General features: G+C 40.2%; 1 protein-coding gene across 14 annotated transcripts in view; it reads left to right on the forward strand.

Moving 5' to 3' along the window:
* tenm3 (teneurin transmembrane protein 3) overlaps positions 1 to 18757 on the forward strand; it is a 308707-nt gene that overhangs the window by 247248 nt on the left and 42702 nt on the right. For 7 of the 14 annotated variants that reach the window (XM_057332728.1, XM_057332730.1, XM_057332727.1 and 4 more), the window contains 4 exons: positions 9078 to 9101; positions 10087 to 10107; positions 11234 to 11380; positions 14976 to 15192. In XM_057332728.1, coding sequence (XP_057188711.1) covers positions 9078 to 9101; positions 10087 to 10107; positions 11234 to 11380; positions 14976 to 15192 — 409 coding nt within the window. The remainder of the gene's footprint in view (positions 1 to 9077; positions 9102 to 10086; positions 10108 to 11233; positions 11381 to 14975; positions 15193 to 18757) is intronic. The other 7 variants (XM_057332731.1, XM_057332732.1, XM_057332734.1 and 4 more) reach the window with 2 other exon arrangements.

Consider the following 18757-nt stretch of genomic DNA (forward strand, 5'->3'; position numbering starts at 1 on the left):
TTTCATTGAGGTTGATGCAGGTTTCCACTGGGAAACACCTATTCGGGAAGTCTTCGCTAGGCTTTTGGAGGGGCTAAATGACTTCATTGTCAGAGTACACAAGCAGTGAGTCCTCTTCATTAGATGAATCGAGAAATTGCAAATAAATCAGAATAGAATTAGCATGAATGTGAGAACTGCTCCTGCTGAAAAGATGTATGCCGATTGGTTCTGGTTTGGCCCTGGTCTCTTTGGCCTGGATGGTTTTTTGCCAGAGACCAACCCGGCTGAAAAACAACAGAACCCTATCCAAAACACAATAGAAAATGTAATGGATGTAATGGTTTTAATGGGAATTGTATTGGTTTTGATGGAAAGTATATACTGGAATGTGATGGATTCTGATAGTGGGGTGTTATCTGGTAGATTAATCCTATTGAAATAATGCCCAAAACACACTTAAAAAGGAATTTTTAATGGTTTTAATTTAAAAAACCAATTGTTCATAATGGTATTTTGATAGAAACCATTAGATGGTTTCTGTTGGTTTTGTTTCAGATGGGAAGTATGTTAAAATATGAAATTTATAGTTAAAATATCTGATGTGGACACAGCACACCAACATCCCGTAGTCAACATGTGATGGGGCTTTTCATTGCAGTCATGCAGATTTAAAGGGACAGTTCGCCCCAAAGTGAAAATTCTGTCATGAATTACTCACTCTTTAGTTGTTCCAGACCTGTACAAATTTCTTTGTTTGGTTGAACACAGAGAAAAATATGCTCGATGAATGCTTGTAACCAAACTAACTACTGACTACCATAGTAGGAAAAATTACAATGGTAGTCAAAAGTGCCCCAGAACAGTTTGCTGTCCTACATTTTTCAAAAGATCTTCTTTTGTGTTCAACAGAACAAAAAAATATGAAGTAACTTTTCCTACTATGGTAGTCAATGGGGTCCAAGAACTGTCCAAGCATTCTTCCAAATATCTTTCTCTGTGTTCATCAGAACAAAGAAATGTATACAGATTTGGAACAACTCGAAAGTGAGGAAATGATGACAGAATTTTTATTTTTGGGTGAAGTATCCCTTTAATTTGTACCTATAACAAGAAAGGCCAAATAAGCTCACTAACGTGTTAACAATAACAATTTAAACATGCATGTTGTGAAGTCTTGTTTCTTCTCGGAAAAAATCAAACGTCTACATGTTGCTGGGCAGTCGCTGAACTGCCAGTCAGTAAATCTGTTCATGTTGTTAGCATGTTGGCTACATCCTCCACCAGCTCAGCTCTCAGCAGGGTACGTCAGCTGCTCCATTACTCAACACGAGCGATGGAGGTACGCGGCCTTGTTAGCGAGCAGGCCTGTTTCACCGGGCAGCATTATGAGAATCTGGCCGGCGTTTCGCTATTCGTCTTCCAAATTAGCACGGTTAGCACGTAATGCTGTCACGCTCTTCTGTTCGAACCTGCCACCCACGCACCACACTCACCCCAACTCCAAACTTTACTGAGTAGAACAGCTTTCTCAGCTCGATCACTTAATGACCTTGTTGGTTTAAAGTTTAAAGATTATAAATGGCTGTTTATAAGCCTTCAGGAAAATATATTTGAAATTAAACGTCAGTGGGGGTTTTTAATAGATTGGTCAATTTGACAGTTTCATTAAAGTTTTTACGTGCTGTAATGAATTGTTGATGAGGCGTCGCTTTTTTAGGTAATAAAGCAAAAGTGTCATAAAAAGCCCCTGTAGTGAATTTTTCTGGGGGTTTTTAAACATGTTACTTTTGATTAAATTTCATGCTGTTGAAATTCTAGACCTAGCCTGATCTTGCGCGTTATTTATAGCTACTTACTTGTGTATTTACATTTTTATTTTATCTTAAGCGACAGCCATGATGATTTTGAATGAAATTGGTTCTATCATGTAAATTAAGATCAATTTTGACACTTGTGTTTACACTTTAAACTTTGGATAGCTGGATATATCTCTATAGGCCAAGACTTTGTCCCTCTGTGCTGTCCGCATGCATCGCAAGAGGTGGATTGTGTATGCGTGTGTATGTGTGTGTGGGTGTTTGAGAGAGAGCACGAGAGGGAACTAAAAGAATTATGGTACCTCATACATCATGTGTGTCAGACTGAGATAAGGGGACTCTTGGCTCCATATAGGTGTGTGTGCGCATGTGTGTGTGCGTGTGCGTGTGTGTGTGTGACCTTCTCTGTCCCTCTACACCCACTCAGTCTCATTAGACCTCTTCACAGCATGTGTGTACACACATCTCCCCTGCATTTCCACATACTTGCATCATCATTCTTTCACACAGACACCGAGACACAGGTATGACAGCTTTCATACTGACCAGCAGCACCCAGACATTTACAATCACAGTTTTAATACAAAACACATCAAAAACTTTTGATTTACGGCTTGTGCTGTATTAAATATTAAGAATGTTTGGCTGTTTTAACAATATTGCAACAGTATGTGTCCTGTTAGTTTGTGGGTCCAAACTATGAATGCAAATTAAAATGAAAAACAAAATCCATTTTTTGCTGTTCAAATCTGACCGGGCCACTTTCACAAGGTATGATTCATCAGAGCCTTCAGAATGAACCCGCTCAATTTTAATTCGGGCGTCAGAGGTGCACAAATGTACCCGCAGTGCCTTACCTACAATCAAAAAAGTTGAAAGCTGAAGAGGAAAGTCTGTTAAAAAAGACGTGATATGGCGGGTTTAATTGTTTTCTAAACTAGACGCTTTCGATTTAGGCAGCGTTAGCACATTAGCTTTGCAATTTGGTTTACTTGATGGAGTGTCTGTTTTCTTGTTTACATGCTTGAGAGTGGGAAATGCTCGTGACGTCATTGTTGTTAGAAATGTAAACGCTCACTGCTGCCGTAGCAACAGTCTGTTCACATTGGCCCTATTTACACTTGGTATTAACATTCGATCACAAGTAGTCAGCCGAGACACATTCCTGTTTACACCTAGTATTACAAGACGTCTACCACGGAGCTCCTGTGACTTCTTGCGATTGGATTTTGTCAAAGGAAGCATCTCCGATTTCGTGACTGCATAAATCACGCATTTCAGTGTTTTGCTGCATGTCGATAAAGTCAGAACACTGTTGCTCTTAAATCTAAGTTTTGAGCAGAAAGCTCATTGTTATTTTTGTCAGGAACCTGTATTAAATGAACTCCAGATGTACGCCTCTCACGGTCTGCATTCATTTAGCGGCTGCTTTTATCCAAATTATCAGTGTCGCCGCATGCACGGTACTGACAATGTTCTCTGAAGTCGGTGGCTTTTCCAAATTTTCAGGTGATTATTTTTGTCACAAGCGTAACATAACAGGCCAAGTGTAAAACCTCAGACTGGGGTTTGAGTGATGATGCAGTCACTGATTGTTTACACTTGTATTCAACACAGTCCACTTGCGACTGAATCAGACGAATTTTACTACCACGTATAAACGGGGTGAGAAATGAGCGAAATAAAAGAACTGAGCATTAAACCTGTACTGCACATTTTAGCCAGACGGTGCAGCATATTTTTAAGAGAGATGACTGTTTGATTTAGCTTAGTATGACACAGATATGTTTATTCATTTGGAGATGATTAGGGAGTTAAAGAGAGAGAGAGAGAGAGAAAAAAATAGAGAGAAAATGAGGGCACGAGTGAAATATTTCTCACCAAAAACAGACTTTCAGCCAACTGCGCTTTCTCTTGCTGATGTTCTTTTTTAGATCGCAGGTTATTTCAGGGGTTGTTATGAGCTGTTGACAACACTCCTTGGCTATATTCGATTTACATCTGGTGAGTTTAGCTACAGTTAGAGACTGAAGTTTAGTATCCATCTACATTTGTGCAGCATAACAGAAGCTCCATTTAGTAGATGTATCGGAGTGAACTACACCACGGACTGTATCATACCTGTCAACACTCCCGTTTTCGCCAGGAGTCTCCCGTTTTTCACACCCATCTCCCGCCACCCTCCCATTTTGTTATTTCTCCCGTAAAACTCCCGTATTTCAGTTATTTCTCCTTTGAAACCTGGACTGACGGGAACCGGAACGTGTTCGCGTGAACAGGAGGGTGGCTCCGTGGCCTGAGCCGCTGCCCATTTGCCCTCGCAGGCTGAAGCGCACTTTGGTAAGCGAAACTGAACGGTAGCCGAAGTGGAGTAGAGACACTTCGGCTACCCCCTCACACCCTCTAAAAACGTTCTCTTCACACCGCTAAAGGTCCACAGATTCCACTCCCGTGTTTTCCATTTAACGCTCGCTCCTCACAGTCTGTGTCCGCTCACTGGAGACGACAGATCGTTCCCTTCAGAGCTTTGACAGGTAGATGCAGTAGAGTCTAACGTTACATTACAGCTTGATCTGCAGAAGTCATATTTTTGTAGTTTTTAAAGTACGTCTTATTAGCTGTTGTTGTTTCATTTTTTAAACGTGTTATGAAAAGAGTGTTGTGTTCTGGAGACAACTCTGAATAAAAACAGGTAATATAGAGTTTATTTCTAATGTTTCTCGTACTGTGACCATAAGCAGTTCTTGTAAATAATAACTGCAATATGCAAACATGGTAAATCCTTCCATCCATGTAAATAAATAATAAAAAACAATAAAAACATGCCCTATTTGCCCTGCACAACACCCCTGCAACCACATCACAACCCCCCATCACGGGTAGTCCCGGATTTTGGTACCCAAATGTTGACAGGAATGGACTATATACAGTATGATGGACAGTATACTGTATGAAGAAAGCAATCTCAAGAAAGATTGATAGAAGAAAACATGCACAGAAGTAATTCATATTTCACGCGAGAAAAAAAAAGATGCACAACTGATGAACAGATTTTGGAGTGTTCTGTCTTTACCTATTCATGTACATTCAGTAGAAGCTGTACTTTAACCACCTACATTTAAAATAGCCGTAACAAGATGGCCGCCATGTGAACCGACTTGCTGTAAGGTGACTCTGGCTGTACTTCCTAAATAAAATCCTGTTGCTTGGATGTAACTTTTCTAATCATCGCTACGTCCTCTGACCTCAAGCGTTTGCTTTAATAGGTTTGGAAGCGCGATAAATCACAACGTTGGCCTGTTTCATAATGTGAATATATAAAGCATGTTCTGAAACATAAAAGGACCCATGCTAGCATAGCCCATTTTCTTTGGAGCATTTCTTTTGTAATGGCTCCTTAAAGACTCTTTACGATTTGAAAAAAAGCGCTTTTTTCTGGAGTGGGCTTGTCAGAGGCTTCTCTGCCAGACATTTGAGATTTTTATTAAGACTTGTACGCTTCATTAGGCCTTGGGCCCTTCCAGATCATTCATCAGCCACACAACTCTTACTGTGAGAAAAGGCATGGATTACAGCAAGCTGTGCACACACATCAATCAACCCCGCAGGAACGGCTTTGTGTGTGCGGATACGCTTGTGCATATGCATAAGCAGATATGGCCGCATACAAACGTGCCTACAAAATTGACGAACTCACGCGCTGAAAAACTGAGAAGAGACATGAAGAAAAGTTATTGGAGCAAATCTGTTGGCTCTACGGTCGTCTTGATGATGCCCCCTGGCAGCAATTAGCTGGTCGTGCAAGTATAGTTTGGAAAAGACCAAAATGATCCATACTGTTTAATAACGTGTCAAATATCTGGGAGAATTCTATTATACGATTTTTATCTTTAATCAGGCAAAATCAACATATTTTTCAGGTTGGTCCAGCTAATGAGCATACAGGTTCTTTCCTAGAAGAAAGCTTATTGAGCATTTCGATTTTCTTAAAGTGGTCTAGTCTTTATACTTTCTTCATTTTTACCAAATGCAGAGACTAACACACACATCTATAGTTCACCAACACTAATGCACAAACAGGCATTAACGCCCGTCCCTCAGAACCTCTCATTTATTATCACACGCACACGTGCGGAGACAAAGAAATCAATAGCACACCCTGCAGGCGTGCAATCACACGCAAACGCTCAACTTCATTCTCATTCAGCGTCCTCAATTCTCCCTCACATCGAATCACGTCAGATAGAGGGTTAAAGCATCAACGCGGCATGGACTGTACATCTACAAATCATTCTCCACGCTTTATCATCTCAATCACTAATTAATGAAACGCCCTTTCACAGCACATTAATCCAAACAGCCTGTGAAAGAGAAACGGAAAAGAGCCAGTTCTCCACTGACGGAGGTGGCATCGTGTGCCATGCTGTCATTGCAGTAGCGGGTAGTTGGAGGGCTGACACGTTGCTAACGTTTGATTGGTTCTGTGGGATGCCCACGAGCGTGATTAAAACACATGTTTGGCCCCTGTGTCAGACCAGCTATACCTTCAGCTGTGGGGGCATGTATAGCGCCATGTGGCCGCGCATAACAATTAGGATAATGGAAATTAATATAGGCGCTCTCTCCCTCACTTTTGAGAAGCAGTGATTGAAGCGCTTTGGACGTGTTGTATAATTGTTTCCAGATTAATGTCACTTTAATCAGAGCTCTTTGAATGCGCACGTAAATAATGAAGCATTGATGTCCATAAGGGGATGATTGCCTTTTTTTTCTTTCGCTCTCTCTGTTCAATCTCCTCTCTAACTCTGTATATCTTCCCCTCAGGACAGTCAATGTAAATGAACGAAACTTTGTCGTAATTAGGCAGTAATTGGCTGCCCTTACTGGCAACTTTCCAGCTTAGAGCATGTGTTAGCTTGAGTTTTTATAACCCGCTGTGTAAAATTAGGTAGATACGCACCCGATCTACCACAGCTGTCTACGCTCGGGATCGGTGGTTGTTAACTGAGGGATCGCGACCCTTAAATGGTTCTGTACGGATACAATGCTAAATGCACCGATGTGTATATGGGATAGCTGGAATAGCAAAATAAATAGGTTTATCAAGAGAGATAAAACGACGCTTTCTTTTTTCTCGTTGTTTACGTGGGAGTCTGTTTCGGCCGTCGAATTCTACAGCGTTTTGGCGAAACTCGCCTGTCACTTGCTAGCCGCTAGCCAATTCAAGCAGATGCCAACATGGACAGGTTGCGTGACATCCAATCCTCCTGAAAATCACAAACAGAACTACGCAATGTAAAACGAAACATGATTCAGATTACAATAAATACAGGTGCAGCTGGGTAATTCCATGCAAATGTTAACCTTAGCATGAAAAAATATCGTTTTTACCAAAGGTTTTCACCATACTGATAGAACCGATGTCAACATTTGAGGCTTTAAATACCCATGTGAGGTCTCTCTTAAAGTTTTTAAGCATTTTTAAAATGATTTTCCATAGTAAGGTAAGTGTCACTTTCAGAATTGTCACTTCCATTATGGGACATATTCCCCATAAATGGGCATATGAATATTAAAATAGAGTAACTATTTTGAGGTCTATAAAGAGTCTTCCCTTCTCCATTTGTTGGGTATTATTTCTTCTGGTTTGTGCGTTTTAATTCACAGAAATCCTCCAAAGTATGTAGTCTTTCAGAAACATTGTCCTTTTTTGTCACGTCCATAACGCATTTTTATTTCCCTTTTGAAAATAGAAAACTCTTGTTTAGACTGATATTTTTCTGATGTTTAGACTCCATCGACAGGGGTTTAGTAAAATATGAAAAGATGGTTCTATATATTGTTAACAAATACATTTTCGCAGAGTCGATATGTCACATCCATAACGCAAAATGTCACATCCATAACCCTGAAATTGCCCAACTGCAGCAAGGACAAGCATGGTTTGTGCAGACCGCGGTTCCCGACAACCCTGTTAAAAACATAAACTTAGTGCTTAGTGAAGTTCTGTGCTGTTCCAGACTGATAATTACGGGGTTTTTGTCGGTCTAGTTTGTGAACCCTTACAGCCGTGCAGACTGTAATTGGTGAAGCTGGCCAGCCAGCATGTACTTATTAAGTTAGTTAAGTGAAGAAATCCTGCTGGTTAAGCTAATTAAAACGCCCGATGGGGACATCAGCACACTAGCAGGCCATGCTGGAGAACATGCTAGTGCTAACCAGCAACCTGTTGAGTTTTTCAAAAGAAAGCCATGGGGTCTGAACACATCGCTACAAATCATTAAAACAGTGTATGATGTAATAATAAAATATTTTAATGTTTGATTTGAAGGATTTCTGTATCATGTTGGGTTGCCATTTAAAATGTGGGTTCTGAAACAATGCAAGTTGAAAACGACTGCTCCAGATTTCCGAGACACAACCTTGAGTGTGTGGAAACAAGACACCCAAGGAATTTAATCAGCATGCGTTGCTCTCTCTCTCACACGCACACACAACCTCTCTATCAATCTCACACACACCCACCCTCTGTTCATATAGGTTTCTTAAGCTATAAAGCATTTATTACGTCCGAACTGCGCTGTTCATGCTCAAATTAAAAGGTGACTCGGCATATGTAATATTATGACACGCTGTACGGGGTTTCTCCATAAGCCTTGTCAGAATCCATTTCGTTTAGCCACAGGAAGGGGATGATTTCTCATGTACACACATGTGGAGGATTTAGAGCTTACTCACGCAGCATAGCACAGAGACGCACACACACACTTGTCTTTATTTTGTTTTTTCTCATACGGAGGCATATAGTATTTCCCTCACACACCGAGGGCCTCAAGGATAATAGATCTGATGTGATGACAGTGTGAAACGTGAAATAGCACACATACAGCAGAATTCATCTGCCACATGCCAATCATTTCCAATTAGCATCAAAGGCCCCGTTCGGTACGCTATCCTGACAATACTGTAAATCCCATGATACCTGTGTTATTTACCTCATGCATTTTGAGTGATAGCGTCACGTGGTCGAAAACCGATTTAGGAGCGCTCGGCGAATACTGAGGAGGACATGTGAATAATTATTGAATGTGTTACTGTGCATGACGATTAAAGATGCGTTTTGGTACGAGATGATGTAATTCCTGCATCTACCAGCAGGGGCTGAAGTGGTTTGACTCTGTTTTTCTTTGTGTGTTTCAGGGTGACTATGTTTGTAACACCACTTTTTAACATCCTGTCTTTCTTTCTTTCTTTTCTTCCTCTTTGCTCCCTGTAAAGCTCACCCAGAGACGTATGTCCAAGGTACTGTGTCTTTTTCTTCCTCCTCTCTCTTTCTTTCCCCTGAGCTCTTGTGTCCCGGATTGAGGTCTTTATGACATTTTTATGGCGCATTAATAACCTCTTCTCTCTCTCTCTCTCTCTCTCTCTCTCCCTATCCTCTGCTATTATTGTGATTCTTCATTGGCTTCTTTTTTGGGACTGTCAGAAATCCAATCCAATGTCCTCGGCGCTCTCCTTGGCTAATATTCCAAGTTTTGCACAACCACCCCACTCCCAACTAAATCACCGCGGCACCACATCTGCACTTTAGCATCTCAGAGTTACATTCTAGTTCATTAAAACCTGATTTTTGGGAGATGCGTGCAAATGACGAGCAGCGGTGTTTGTTTTATAATGAACCACGAGCTGGCAAAATACACGCATGTAAGAGAAGAGAAGCTAGCGTATTCTTGTTTACTGTTACTGAGGTGTTTTTGGAAATGATTTCACAGGGCTAAATCAGTGCTAAGCCAAGTGTGATTTCAGACTCGCATGCAGGCATATGGCGCATCAGACCGCCAAGAACTTTCAGAGGTTTCTTATCTTAAGGGGTGGTTTTGGTACGTCTACTGAAAACCTCAATATGTTAGCTGTGTCTTTGAACACTTGTTTAATTATGTTTTATCACTCTTTGAACATTTCATATGGCTTTTATCTTTTCATATTCTCACTCATACAATGCTAAACAGACATGGCATTCATGCCTTAAGCAACACTATATACACACTGTGGCAATCCTCCAGACGGAGTCGTCCAAACTCAAAACAGCTCCCTCTCCTCTTTCAACATCTCGCTTTCCTTCTTCTCAAAGCCCCTCTTTCCTTTCTCTTTATGGTCATTAGCTTCCTTTCTCTCTTTTCCTTTGTGTTTTTCGTGTTCTGAATTGTCCTTCACTTGGACTCAAGTGCTCAGATTTTTTTTGTTCATTTTCTTTCCTGAATTTTCCTCCCTCCCGGCCCCATAATAGGAGAGAGGATAGGATTTAAAGGTAATGCATACCAAAGCCCCAGGGAGACTGTCACAAGCAATCACCCCACTGTCTCTCTGAGCTTTCTTTCTTTCTGTCTGTCTGTCTGTCTTTCTTTCTCTCCTGTCCCTGTGTCTCTTTTTCCTCCCTGTTATTTGTCTTGAAGCACGTTGTCAGCGTGTCTATGTTCAGTCTCCGCACTGTTTTTATCGTTGTCTTTTATCTGCCAAATTCATCATCGTTTGTCTTGACCAAGTTACACAGACCCACAACACACACACCTAATTACTGATACACGCACACACCTGTGGTCTTTGAGTTTTGTTTGGGAATCCTGTGGGTCCTGTCTCCATGCATCCCGCGGCCTGATCCCTGGTGTTTGTTAGCCTAGCTGCTACCACAATCCTCCCCTCCTGCCCTTCCCTCCCGCCCGCCCTGCCCTGGCCTCTCTCGCTTTCCTCTGATTCCGTCCGGCGGAATGTGACCTGTGCAGAAAGTATAGCGCTGGAGGCACACTCTCTCCCGCCAGCTCAGACGTCCACCCTATACTTTATGCCACTGGGATTCTCTGTGTGCAGTAGCTTCACATGGATGCTGTGCATAGATGTATCATTCCCTCACTTCCACTATATATGCCTTCCTTTGAGCTCTCGTTCTAAATTCAATTTTCTTTCGTTTAATTAATTTTCTTTAAATACATTTTATGGGGTTTTATTTGAATCGGTTATTTTTTCCTTTCAGGTCTCACCTTAATTTTCCCATAAATGTATGCCTTTTCAATTGGTTGGTTGGATTTTGCGTGTCGAGAGAAGCATCCGTTACATCCATGTGAATCTACAGCCTCTCTGCATCTCACTAGGCCTGTTCGAAATCCAGCGTCAGTCTGTGTCCGCCTTTAAACCTGTATTCTCATTCACAACAATCTCAGTGTATCTGTTTGGATAACCGTTCATTTCTTTGTGTCACAAGTCGAAAAAACTGTACCCTCACGAATGACAGTTTGCAATGGCAACTGAACCACATCAGTACATTGTTAATTTTCAGAGAGCCACATAATGATAAGACACACACATACGATACTCGATCACTTCCAAGAACACACATGCATGTCCCTATTAGTGTATGACGGCTTTGTCTATCTCTGCAGAGGGATGCCCAGGTCTGTGCAACAGTAATGGCCGCTGCACGCTGGACCAGAATGGTTGGCATTGTGTCTGCCAACCAGGCTGGAGAGGGGCCGGCTGTGACGTTGCCATGGAGACGCTCTGCGCAGACGGCAAGGACAATGAAGGAGGTGAGGTCACCAGTGACTGGCTGGATATTGAAATGTGAATTTTAAATGCTGTTCATCGAAAGGAAATGCATATGGAAATGCATATGGAAAATCACATAAATATTTGTCAATGATAATCAGGTCGAGGACAAAACCCTGGTGGATACAGTTAAATGTGTTCTTAGAAAACAACTGTCAGGTTTTGACATTGTAATTTCACCCTCAGTAAAAGTCATAGGAAATAGTGAAGTTAAAGTTTAGTAGTGTGTCCTTCCTTGCCACTTGCAACGGCAAAGAAAATAGCATAAATGATGTAATTTAAGTCAAATTATTTTGATAATAAATAGTTTGAGAATAAAATATTTTCATATTATAAATAATATTTTATATACTAATATAATATATTTAATACATATACTTTAATATTATATTGCTGCGACTTTAATCTTGTAATTTTGTTTTATTTTATTTTGAATGTGGCACTTATTCTCGTATGCACAAACACAACCCCAGTCTGGAATTGTCTGTAAAAACAGGTGACCCCGCCCTAACTCAATCCATTGGTTGAGCCAGTTTCTTTAGAGATGGACCAACACAATCTCACAACAAAAATGTAACTATTTTACGAGGTGGCTTATTTTGGCTAATTCGTATGAATTCGTACAATCTCATGTGTACATTTTAGTACGATTTGCTCTCGCGCCAGTGATGTTAGGTTTAGGGGTGGGGCTTCAGTATTGCTTTTTTCTAATAATCTTTCGTTTTTGTACAATTCACAACTTACAAATTCATATGAATTAGCCACCCATAAAATAGTTACGAATTCCTGTGAGATCAGGTTGAACGGTCCATACAAATGGATTGAGATTCTTTTTGTTTCAATTTTTTGTCTTTTTATTGTGCATGAGGATTTTTTGTGGATGGGATATCGCTGTTTCTCACTCTCTGTAGTGTTTTTCCTTCTCACGCCCATCAGAATGTAGCACATTACTAAGGAGATGAGTTTAATTTGTTCATGAACCTAAGACCAAAGACAAGCAAAGTATTGACACAACGTGGACCAATCAAAACACAGAATGCTCTCTTATTTCCTCTCTCATCTCCCATCATGTTTACTGTCTGGATCTGGATGTTTTACCTCTTGTTCATGAATAACACAGCATCTCTTGTTGCTTACATTAACTCCTCAACCAAATGACAATGTATACTTGAATGTGAAACTGTTACAGTGCATGTGAGATTCTCGTCTCATATTCACCTCATATTGAGGTCTGCCATTAGTTGTGAGGTGAGACCTCCTAAAGACCTTTTTCACAAATATACTTTAATTTTAATCTAACGACATGATGTTTCATGTTGAATTTTCAGCTATTTTAGTCTTTTTATCTGTATTTATGTCTGTTTTTCAGCCTTAAAGGGATACTCCAACCAAATATAACAATTCTGTCATCATTTACTCACCCTCAAGTTGTTCCATAACGGTATACATTTATTTGTTCTGATTTACTCAAAGAAGGGTATTTGGAAAAATGTTAGCAACTGACATTTCTGGAACATCGTTGACTACCATATAGAACATAGTTTTGTTCTGTTGAACACAAAATTAGATATTTTGGAGAATTTAGGAAAACAAACAGTTCTAGGGACCTTTGACTACCATTTTAATGTTTCCTACTATGGTAGTCAATGGTGGCCAAGAAATGTCAGTTGCTAACATTTTTCCAATATATCTTTCTTTGTGTTCAACAGAACTAAGAAATTTATACAGATTTGTAATAGCTTGGGGTGGGGATTTTCATTTTTGGGTGGAGTACTATCCCTTTAATCATGTTGGTTAAATGGCTACAATGCCATTTGGACCCTGTTTACACCTATATTTAGTGCTGTCACCTTGTAACTTGATCACTTAAAACAGATCTTAAATCCAGATGTCAACAGTCTCTTAGATCTCGGGATCCGGTAAGAGTTTTTTTTCCACACAAATGCCTAGAAATCCCCTCCAGTGAGGCACGGAGCGGCCCGAACATTTAAACACAGCTTACTTCCAAAGTATTTGAGGAGGTTATTTTTCAGGTAAGGAGATAAGGCTGTCTGTAACATCATAAGTCTGAAGGATTTACAGTCCTCTGGAAGCTTGACAAAAGGCTTTGAAGTTTTTCCAAAGCGGAAAGGAAAATATACAGTATGGTTATGATGTACTCCAAGTTGTACAGTAATAGTGCCAGGTATTTCACATGTCTTTGAGTTTCTTGGAATAGCTGTTCCTTTGAGGTACCGCAAAAAGATGAGAATGTAACCAACACTGTTTGGCTACTTGTCTTTTCTAAACGCAAAGATAAATACCTTTCGCCTTAAATACATATACGTGTCCGAAGATCTCATTACGTGACCTCTGTGTAGTTTGACCTGGAAAAGCTATGTTAACAAATTCCACTCTCTCTGCGGAGGAACCTTTTCATGTATGTGTTGACTTTGGCAATAAAAGACCGGATTTAAAGCAGTGTGAGAGTTATGAGCGATCCAGATCTCACATGAAGTTGCGCTATGCTTTTGGCAGGGGGTGCCGGGACGCTCGTAAGGCAAAACAAACAGTCAGATGCTCTGTCTCTATCGCACCAGGGCCGTGTCAGCTCGGGGTGCCGTAGAACCGGTCTCCCACTGATTAGCGCAACAAAAACGTGTGTTTGTACGGCGCGTGTTTGCACATGTGTTCTTTTACAGCCCCCCCGTGACCGAGTGCCAGATGTACACGGGGCTTTTTATAAACTAGCCGAGACGGATGGCAGAGGTTTATGGCACTTACCTGCGGGAGATCGGATCGCATTTCCACACAAAGCAACCAGGTGTTTTACTGATAGAGGGAAGAGAGAAAGTCTTGACAGTGTGAATAAAGAAGGGGCGTGAGAGAGGATATTGCTCTCGTGTCGTTTGACCCTTAAGGTGAGAGAAATAAAAAGAAATGGGGAAAGCTGTGTGACGCACGGATGTAGAAACATTTGACTTATTTATTTATAGGGATGGGTGATATGACCGAAAGCTTACCGTATACACTGTAAAAACCAGCTGGGGCGACAAAAAAATGCAGTCTGTTTGTAATTTGAGATTTCTTACCGCATTTTAAAAATACTGTAAAATTCCGTAAAAATCTATATTTTACAGTGTAGGTATAAACAAAAAATCACATAGGTAATTTTATGTCACAGTAACAGTATATATCTGTTATTTTTGCTTTGGTAAAAATGGTTTGTATTTAAAGAAAATAAAAATACTAGGATAATGTAGAAAATGTTTTTTATGCAAGACAGAACAAAGGACTATTTATAACAACTGTGTAATGTCACGGCATAAAACAATGGCCCAAAACGGACGAAAACAGAATGTTAACAGTTTTTATGTTTTACTAAATAACAAGTCCATCCTCGTGTAGACTAGTTTACAAACTTCTTACATCACGCAACACATACTGCCTTTCTCTGTATTATTCATATGCTGTGTATGGTGTGACATGATCTGTAAGACAGGACTCAGGATATAGTGCAAGACTCTTTAACACATAGCACCTCATATATTTTTTATGTGCTTTTTTTAAGTTACGGGTGTGTGTGGTTGTGTGCAGATGGTCTGGTGGACTGCATGGATCCTGACTGCTGCCTGCAGAGCTCGTGTCAAGCTCAACCCTTCTGCCGTGGCTCTCCTGATCCCATCGACATTATCAGCCAGAACCAACCAGTCAACCCACAGCAAGCAGCCCAGTCATTCTATCAGCGAATCAGCTTCCTTATCGGCCCAGAGAGCACGCACGTCATTAACGGAGACAACCCCTTCAACCGGAGGTGAGACTGCACTGAGCAATGTAGACCTGAAAGAAAACATTGAGGAGTGTAGCTTGTTTTTGAGCTGGAAAATTGGATCGCAAAATACTGATAAGTAGCTCTCGACAAATTTAATGGGTTGCATGTGTCTCATTATTTCTTTCAATGCTATCATTTGTGTAATCTTTTTATTGAGAGTTAAAGAAGACTTGCTGTCAGAGAATATATTATAAAAACATTTTTAAACATTATAAAATCCAACATGAAATTAAATTTTTGCAATTCTTCAAAATCTTATGTAATTTTTGCCTTAAACTGTATGCGAGGTAAATATTGTTCAATGTTAAGGTATTTAAAATATGACAGAATACTATAATTCTACTATATTTTGCTGACCCAAAGTCAGACGCAAGCATACGGAATATTACCACTTTGTTATAATCATCCAGTTTCCACTTCACAAGTGACCATATGCGGTGACCACCATTTAAAAAAATGACTCTAGAATTGACTAGAGAACAGCTCTCTTAAAGACTTTATAGAGTTGCCATGGAAACAGATGTGCTGACAGAACTTCACAAGAACTGTGACCCCAGTTAAAGAGAGAAAGATCTCTGGAGTTGCATTAAAGTATAATTTACAAATTATGCTCCTCGATGCGCATTGTGTATGCGAGAGCGCCATTACAGTTATTGGAAAGAGACGTTGGATCTGATAATAGCCCATTTGAATAAGCAACGCTATTAATTAAGTTGTCACATCCACAGCGTAGGTTTGTCCAGAGCATCTTCTCTCTGATTGCTTGAATGGATATAATCATTTCTCAGTTGTCATGGTCAGCTGCATTTATGTCTCCGCTCCGCCTTTCTTATTCCGCTCGCTCTGTCAAATATGCGCCCGGCGCCTTCTTTGTGAAACTTCCTTTTCGTGCTTTTAATGTAATTTCCTTCTTGTTGTGGCTGACCACTATTCGGAGACTCTGTAAGCCAATATGTGTGGAAGCCAAGCTTCGAATCTGGAATCAAAATGCACAGCAGGCCGACTGATCTTCGGCTACAGTGCATATGCTCGAAGTCACATTTCTATTTGAATGATATGTGATAATAATGCATTAATGATTGGTTTGTTTATCTCTTCCCCTGTCTTCTATGCATAACTCAACGCACATGTTCGGTTAACATGGAAATTACATTGAAGTTAGCTTGATTACTCTCAAAAATTGCTTGGCAACTGTGAGTCATAACACGATTAGGCACAACAAAGGGTTTAATAGGCCTGATGCCGGTGCCCCGTATGCGGGGACATTAAACCTTTAAGTACCTTTGTGCAAAACAAAGACAAATAATCAGATAAGGGGAGGTGTAGACTAATGTGATTTAAAAATAAATGCACAAACCCACACGGGGCACATCTGTGCTGAATATCGGTCATTTTGGCTGGAGAGTTTGTGCACTCATTGAATGTAACACAAACCATGTGCGACAGACTCCCTCATCCTCCCAGTTCATGATAAAATAATCTCCATTTAAGTTATATGAATGTCTAAATAAACATTACAGTCTCTGGTTTTTGCATTCATTAAGTTGAGCTGGTAAGTCTTTGTCTTGCGCTGTTTTTGGTTTTAAGGGTGTTGAAGGAGTAATAGCATTGAAAAGACGCAGGGAAAATATTTCTTTTGGCTGTCTAAAGAAAAGCACTTAATGCGAATACCGATGCATCACCACCCCTTTGCCTTCTAGGTCCAAAAAGTTTCAACTAAAAGTCCCACTAAAAACAGTTGCTCCCCTGTTCCTGAGGGTAACTACATATTGATTTGCAGTATAAACGTTGTAAACAACATGCCATCAGAGCGAAAATGCCAGCTTTTCAGTTTTCTGCTGTTAAGTATCTGGTACACACTGTATATGGGTATGTACTTGTGCCATTTTTATGCCGCAGGGGTTCATTTTTATTACAGCTAACTTATTTCAACGTTTTATTACATTAAGGTTACATTAAAGTCGATTGGAACATTTTTCCAGTGCCTGTTTTCTATTTTTCAAAAGCTTTTTATTTGTTGTATTACCCTTATGCCAGACTGTCCATCTTAAAATATTAAAATGCCCACAATTAGATTAATCCTACATTTTTTTCTATTGAATGAGCATTATAATCATTTACTGTGCTAAATTATTTCTTTTATAATCATTTTGATAATTAGCCATGTCTGTCATAATCAACAAATGTATTGTTGTTGTTTTTTATATAAATTTAAATATATGACATGTAAGGAAAACAAAGAAAAGTCAAGGTCACGGAATATTTTTTGTGTTATTTTCAATCAGTTGTGGTTTGTCAAGGAAAACAAAAATCAAGCGTAAAAGGGAAGAGTTTCCTCAAAAAAACGGATAACTCTGTTTTATAATAATGTTCAAAAATCATGTTTTTATTACGATATAATGTTTTTATTGTGATTTTTATTTTTTAGTTATTATTATTTAATCAAAACAACCCAACTGCAATTTGATTGAGACTACTTGGAATCGACAAAAAAACTTGATTTTTGAACATTTTTAAAATACAGAATTATTTGTTTTTGCCAAATGAACTCTTCAAGTTGTAGGATAGATAAAATGCTAGCTATAAGATTAGCTTCAGCACGAAAAAGAAGTCTGTTTTCGTAAAGTCCACAGGGCCTAAAAAGTGAGCTGCAGAACCTGCCAACTCTCTTTTCTGTGCATACACGAAAATCTCTTGTTTTCATTTTGCTCCATCTTTTCTAGCACTAAGGGGCATTTTAAGCAGCTTAAGCTTCTGCATGCTACTTGTTGGCAAAATGGAAAGTGTTTTAAGCAGCGAGGTTTGGACAAGACACAACTGGAGCATTGAGAGGGTCAGCCGTTCAGAGAAACATCAGAGGGAAGCGCATCTGTGTGACCTCTTAGCAATAAACCCTATAACCCCAAACACCTTTGGTTGAAGTCCACCTGGATCCAGCTATAATCCTTGTAATGGCAACATCACCAATGTTATTCTCAGGAACCAGCAGTGAGAGAGAGAAGCTGGGTATGTTCCTAAAAACGAGGCCGGTCTAATGAGATGAGCTCAACCTTCCAATCCACCAACAATATAAAATCCATTGACCATTATAGTGTAGCTCAGGAGTTTTGTCGTCATGGTGCGATGAGAGCAAGTGGAAAACATGCAGAGCGAGTAGTTGTGTGATGTTAGGGGCAAAAGAGAGAGAAATACAGCCCTAAATAGGGTGAATTACAGCGTGCTTTTAGAACACGGTCACGGTTGACAGTGGACACTATTGTTTTATTAGCTCACACAAAGCGAATGGGATTCCTGAGTTATGGTCACATCAGGCAGCTTATTTATGGTTTGTTTACCTGCGCGTGTGACCCGCGGGTCATTTCCCCACTTCCTCCATTCTGGCTCAAAGCGAGGGGGACGGCACACTGTGATTCACTGCTGCTTTGCTGATTAGCCCCCCAGAAAAGCAGTAATGACCTGGAAAATCAGCCAATAAGTGCACCGAGGTGTCCTCAGCACTGCGGTGAAGTGACTCTGCCTTCCTGCCATCGATTAACAGCTGGAGTAG

Source organism: Triplophysa rosa, linkage group LG4, assembly GCF_024868665.1.
Source record: "Triplophysa rosa linkage group LG4, Trosa_1v2, whole genome shotgun sequence".
Classification (NCBI taxonomy): domain Eukaryota; kingdom Metazoa; phylum Chordata; class Actinopteri; order Cypriniformes; family Nemacheilidae; genus Triplophysa; species Triplophysa rosa.